Consider the following 7,298-nt stretch of genomic DNA (forward strand, 5'->3'; position numbering starts at 1 on the left):
AATCTTTTTTTTTTTTTTTTTTTTTTTGCAATCCATCCACATTTGCATAATATTCTAGATGATGATACACAAATTGAGATAGAGGTATCAATCTAATTATAAGCTCCGCTTTCTCCCATCCATTTTGTTGGAGGAAAAAACACAAACATAAATCAACATTATTTAAGTTGATAATTGGATTACATATTTTATATGTTATAGTAAAAAAGTTTGTTAATCTTTTTTTTTTCCATGGATATTTTGGAGTTAATTTTATACCTCCTGTATAATGAGTTAAATTGTTAGTTGCTACTAGCAAGTAGTAGAGTTGGTACAACAACTCGAATTGTTTAGGAGTTTTTCATGATGCGTTAAAAAGTTTGATCACCTTATTATTGGTTGTATTATATGTATGGATGTGACTAAGAAGTGATTTCATGTAGTAGCATCTCTGTGGTTTTTCTTGTTGGAAAGTCACAAGATCAAATTCTGGTGATGGGGCATTGACTCTTTAGGATGTAATAAATAGAAAAAATATAGAATATATATTAATATTATTCTGTAATAGAGTCAGTAGTACTAAAAAAAATATAATAGCATCTCAAAACACGTCATAAGTTAAAATAAAATATTTAAGGGATACAATGATACATCAATAATTTAGTGTTAGGCAATACAATAATTGAGTATTCTTAGTTTAAGCACCCGAGTTTTTTTTTCCAACCACAAATCATAATGCTTATTTAATTATTTAAATCTACCAGAGATGATTAGGTTAATAATTAAAAATAAATTTAATTTAACATGAAAAAACACTTTAAACAAATTAGAAAGTTTGCGGTTCTATAAATTTTAAAAAATAAACAACCTTAATAACCATCTCGTTAGTTTTATTAGTTTCATTAAACCAGATGGTTTATCATTCTCATATACTTGATCTGCGTGTTTGGTTCATGGAATGAATTTTAAAAGAAATATCATTAAACCAGATGGTTTATCATTCTCATATACTTGGTCTGCGTGTTTGGTTCATGGAATGAATTTTAAAAGAAATATGAATGTTATTTCATAAGGAAGGTAATAGATAAGGATTAGAATATAAATTATATTCCATTGAAAGTTCACAAAATGAATAGATTTCAGGAATTGTATTACATTGTGTGTGAGAGAGAATAACAATAATAGTAAACAATGATAATAAGGAATAAGGGTCAAATAAACCATCGAACTACACACTATAATGTAATTATGCCACTGAACCTAAAAAAAAAACTACAATTGGGTACTTGGCCTAAACTACCAAATTTCATGCAATTTGTCTAATTTGCAAGGTCTAATTTTATATTATTATTATTATTACACATATTTAATTTCAAAAGAGTTATTAATTAAGGACAGTTCATATATAAATAAAGATATGTGTGTGTATGTATGCTTAATAATAATAATAATAATAATAATAATAATAATTATTATTATTATTATTATTATTATTATTATGATAATAATAATAATTCATTGTTCTTGAAAAATATCTCTCTCTCTATATATATATATATAAAAGTTGGGGTGCATAGTTGAGTTGACGTTGTACACAAGTTGCAATCTGGAGTGAGATGGCAGTGATATATAGGAGATGAACTCAAAGTACAAACTCTACGAAGCCAACCAAAAAAGAACAATGAATATAATGCAAATGAGAATGCAAGCTGATAAGATAGTTGGTAGTAGGCCAAACCAGAGTCAAATATCAATAAGTTTTGTTTTGTACTTTGTGTTGATTCAGTCTCAAATCTCCTAATCAAATCTCAAATCAAGGAAGAGCACAATCTTTTGTGGAACATCTCAAACATTTTAAATTTTCATTATTTGTCAACAATTTAGTTGTCCTCATTTTAAAATTAAAATTTATTGTATTAAAAAATACTTACCATTTAATATATAATAAAAACCCATATATTAGTCAATAATTAATTAGACACAAGGAGCTAGGGAAAATGGGAAATAGTGAGCATACAAGGGTTGAGCAATAGTTGGCTCAAATGCTTGAAAGTTGCATTATCTTTCGATTACAGAATGTTAGAATTACTCCACAACTAGTGTTATAGATTTTGATGGATGGCAAAATGCTGGACTTACCTTGCAATTAGCATTATAGATTTTGATAAATTGCAAAATGTTGGACTTATTTCGCAACTAGCGTTATAAATTTCAATGGATGGCAAAATGTTGAACTTACTTCGCAACTAGCGTTATAAGTTTCGATGGATGACAAAATGTTGGACTTGCCCCGTAGTTAAGAGTTATGCTTCAATAAATGAAATAATGCTAAACCTAGGATGACAATTTCAATCCGCCTCACGAATATCCACCCGAACTCATCCTGCATGGATCGAATTTTTTGGGTGATAGTGAGTGGTGGTCTAAAAAATCAAAAATTAAACTTGCGGTAGTTTGCCGGCTAGGATCACAGGGCGAGGGTTTACTCACATACTCGGAAGAGGAGTGGGGTTTGCCTCGATAAACCCAATATATAAAATAAATACTACTATGTAATTAATTATAAAATATTTTAGAACTTGTACTAACTTTTTACTATTTTCAGTTCTAAACTAACAAGTTTATTTTTAATTTTACTATTTTCAATTCTAAACTAACAAGTTTGTTTTTAAAAAATTAACAATTTAGTTATAATATTTGAATATTCTATTATTTACTCCGTTTTAATATAAAAGTGGGTTAGGGGTAATGGATGTAACCCTCCCCGACCCATTGTCATCCATAGCTAAACTTGAACCACACCTTGAGGTATGTTTGGATGGATGGCAAAATGCTATACTTAACCTTCCAAGTCTCCACCCAGCAAAAACTCTTAGCATTAAGAACTTACAATAATGTGAACAAAACAAACTTGTGGTCTTAAACAATACTACTAGCAAACTAGTCATTGGGCACAACAACTAGGTGGCTTGCAGGTCACTTACCACTAACCAAATATGTCCTGCAATATCTAATCTTCTACAAAGCCCTAATCCCCAATAATGTGATGCAAATCTTTCACTTCCATGAATAGCACACAAAACAGGTCAAATTCATATCAGATCAACTCTGCATGCCAAATACCCTCTGAAATCACAAAGCAACAGAAATGTTTTCCAACATCCATGGACTACCCAAACATTCAAACAGATCAAAACACACATCCATACCAAATCCTAGTATCATACACACTGCTACTAATCAAAACAATATGCAAGGCAATCTAGGAACAACTGACTATAGCCTCTCAAAATGAGGGACTCCTTTGTGCATAGTAAGCAAAAGTTTAGCTTCTGTGTTCAGCTGAGTTACCCTAATTTACATCCTCCCATATGCTCTGTCGGGGCGGGGGGCCTTGGTTTAGGGATTCAACATTTTGGGAAGAAAACATTATGCAAGACAATGAAGAACATGGTTGGTTCATAAGTTCAAATCTCAACTTCTGCACCCATACATAACAATCTAGGAACACACTAGCAGATTGAACAAACAAGACACGAAGAACCCAAGGCAAAAACAAGAAACACAACTCTAGTTTGATCTAAACTAGCATTAATAGATAGACTTGATTGTTACATTAAAGGACCAGAAGCAAAAGATACATTGATACATACAAGCAGTAGCAACCCTTATGGACCAGAAAATGGGGAACATAGTAAGAGCAGAATGTTCCCACAAAGTTTACATCATGTTGATATAATACATATGATAAATTCGACTTCAACAACAATAATAATCGTCCTGTCTTTTATCCAGAGAGTTGAAGACATAACAAGATAATATATATCAACACACACTGATCCGATCCAATCCAACTCATCATGATTACCATCAGAATTATAATCTCAGAAGTAAATTAAAATTTTTAAAAAGTGAATTCTCTTCAAACAACAGACTCATAACCTGCCCCTTTTATCATCGTAGTTTAATCTTAGCCCTAAGGATGATTTGGGATTTTCGGATTTTTTTTTTTCGTCACCGCCAATAAAAAAAAAGGAAAATAAAAAATCAAGTAAATACTACGCAATCAATTTGGCTTCTAATAAAGGAAGCCAAGATGAGCCGCCGCCGGTCAGAGACATAGAGCTGTGCAGTGAAGATCGTCGGCTTCGGCTTCGGCTCCGGCGTGGACGGCTTCCATAGGCGGCGGCATGTTGAGGTCGAAAGGGAGCGGCTTTCTGAAAGAAGAGGAGGCGAAGTTTTCGTAGTCGCCGTCTTCGACGACGGAGGAAGAAGAATCGCAGTCGCTGTGGCAATCGTCGGGAACGACCGGCGGCGAGCGAGGATGGTGGCGAGCCGGCGGCGTGGTGGTTTGCAGCCGAGGCGGCCGGGGCCCACTAAACGACTCCACTGTACTACTCATTCCGCTGGAGGTGGGGCGCGTGGAAATAATCTGCGGGTCTTGACTATACATCCGGGGATCGATAAACGGATCGTGAGGGGCATTTGAGGTATGAATAAATTGGTGGTGAGGGTATGGGGGTAGGTGCGAATTAATCGGTAACGGAAAGTTTGTTTTGGCTTTTGGGCCCCGCAGCGTCCGAGCGGCGGCGTCGTAGGCTCTAGCGGCGTCCTCGGCTGAGTCGAAGGTGCCGAGCCACACGCGCGTCTTCTTCCACGGGTCTCTGATCTCGGCGGCGAATCTCCCCCACGGTCTCTTTCTCACTCCCCGGAACCTAATCTCCTGAGATCCTCCAGATCCGTTGGCATTTCCAGGCTGCGGAGTCCCCGCCGCCGCCGCTTGCTTCGCCGCCGCGGCTGCTCTGCCTCTCCGCATCGCCAACCACGCCGAGTAAAACCAAAAAAAATCAAAAACAAAATCAGATCTTTTTCTCTGAAGAGAGAGAAAACAAGATCAGGGTTTGGGAAAATCTAATCAAACGAACGACGCCATACAATAAGATATTGTGAAGAAGATGATGAGATCTTATCTCTCTCTCTAAAACACAGTTTTTCTCTCTCTACTGCGTGCGATGTGTTTGGATGAGAAAATGAGAGAGAAAAGGCAGAGAGATGGTATTTTTTTTTTTGGGAGGGGAATTAATTAATTTTAATATGTTTTGGTTTGGAGGGTTTTATTTAATTGTTTTTTTATTGTAAAAATGATTTTGGGAAGAGGAATTGGGAAAGAAGAGAAGCGTGTTTGGTTTCTCGATATCTCCATCTCCGCAAACTCACCAGTACCTCATAGCTTCTCCTCTCCTTCCTTTCTTGTCATAATTCTGCTTCCCCAAATTACACTAATGCCCTTCACACCATTTCTTTTCTTTTCCTTTGGATTTCTTCCGCGTAATTAACTTTTTTTTTTTTGGTATAAACTGCATAATTAATATCTTCTTTTTTTTTGAAAGCCGCATAATTAATATCTAAATCCATCTATAATTGCATTTTCAAATTTCAAATTTCAAATTACGAATTGTCGAATTTCATTTGCCTATGATTCTATGAATACCATAATCTAATATAAGTTTGTCTTACTGTTAGATGTGTAATGCATTTTAAAATATAATATAATGCTAATTTATAAACTAACAAAAAATATTTATGTTTCACTTGAGACAATATTTGACAACACTTACTCAATCTAAATATATACATAAAGAGATTATAAAGATTATACCTTATATTTTTTAATAGAAAAAAAAACACATAAATATAGAGTGTAACTCTTATATATAAAGTAAATGCATTTGTCTAATGTATGTGTGTATGCATAAGTGGTAATGAACCACTCTCTTTGGTTCAGCTCAACCAGATTTACCTTGATATCATGGCGATGATGATCACGTATTCTTTTAAAATTGTTTTCCACCGATTAACTTGAAGATTTTAATTGTTCTTCTTTAGTGTCTTGAAATAGGTGTGCCAAAGTGGGTCAAAGTTCACAGGTTAACTTAAACCGTCCTTCAATGAGGCAGGTTAGTGCCTAATTTTTTTGCCCTCGAAAATGTTGGTCTCTCGGGCTTGGCCCGTGTGGATTGGTGGGTTATGCGGGTTAGTCCGCGAGTTATCCATATTTTCTCTTCTTTTTTTTCTTTTTTCTTTTTTTTTTGAAAAGAGTTATCCATATTTTCTAAAGAAGCTAAAATCTAAACTATTCTAATTTATAAACATGGAACAATCTAGTACGGAGTACTATTTAAGTTAAATTGTGAGACTGACTAGGGTTGAAGAATTCTAACTTGTGACTTTGTGGGCTGAATTGCAAGAATTGTGACCCGTGATGAGACGGATCAACCCACATTGACACACATACTTTAATGGCAGTAATACTCTTTGCTTTAATGCACGAGAGATGATTTTTCCAATTAAAAACAAACTAAATTGAATAAAATTTCAATAGTTAAATAACCAAAATAAATGGTTTTTAAGTCAATAACATAAATTGACAAATGCCATAGTCAATGAGCAAATTTGTAAATAACTATTAAAAAAAAAAAAAAAAACAAGAAGAACAACAAATTAGCTTTGTTGCAAGAGCAAAGGCATGGCAAACCAATTCTATTGCGAAGGCATACACAATTTGCTGATTATATTGGGATTAATTGGCCTAAGTCTTTTTTTGAATTGAAACTTAGAAGATAGGTTTGGGTTAAACTCTTATTTCTAATAATTTGCCATTGAAGAAAATTTTGTTAACAACCATTTTCTGAACTTCCAAATTTTACAAATGTGTGATATAAAGTATCATCGTAATGGAACTTATTCTCGTTGTGGGAAATAAGTTTTGAAGAATCATGACTCTTATGTTGCTGGTAACATTTAAGTGCAATTCAGGTCTCATATTTCTCAATTTAATTAACCATCTGTTTCATATTCTGTCTAAAGATCCATTTGGATCCCAAAGGTTTACAGTCCAAAAGAAGATTAACTACTTCCCAAGCATTATGTAAAATAAAATCAACTTCACTTTATATTGTCTTTTTTCACATTCATCCTTAGTATAAGTCACAACTTTTACTTTTATGTAAGTGCGAGAGGGTCATTTCAAACAAACAAGTTAGAAAATTATGCTCATTTTCTAATAAATAAGTTAGAGTATTAAACTCATACTCTAATGAATATGTTATATAATCTAGACCAAAGATTTAAAAAAAAAAAAATTCTAACTCGTTTGTGGCATCTAAGCTCTCGGGTTCATTTTTAGACTCCTCACTTTCACTATCCATAATCTCGTCAAATGTATGTTTCAACGTAGTAAACTTACATGGAAATACATAGTCAAAGAATAGTACATTTATATATTCAATAATAATGTTATTATGTATGGTTGGATTATG

At 33.8% G+C, this 7,298-nt stretch overlaps 1 protein-coding gene across 1 annotated transcript; it reads right to left on the minus strand.

The window, feature by feature from the left end:
* Positions 1-3,553: 3,553 nt before the first annotated feature.
* On the minus strand, positions 3,554-5,164 carry LOC116022972 (ethylene-responsive transcription factor 3-like). Its single transcript, XM_031263892.1, has one exon. It carries the CDS (start codon positions 4,793-4,795, stop codon positions 4,091-4,093), a length of 705 nt encoding a protein of 234 aa, XP_031119752.1. The 5' UTR covers positions 4,796-5,164; the 3' UTR covers positions 3,554-4,090.
* Positions 5,165-7,298: the final 2,134 nt, after the last annotated feature.

Source organism: Ipomoea triloba, chromosome 6 (genome assembly GCF_003576645.1).
Source record: "Ipomoea triloba cultivar NCNSP0323 chromosome 6, ASM357664v1".
Lineage (NCBI taxonomy): Eukaryota > Viridiplantae > Streptophyta > Magnoliopsida > Solanales > Convolvulaceae > Ipomoea > Ipomoea triloba.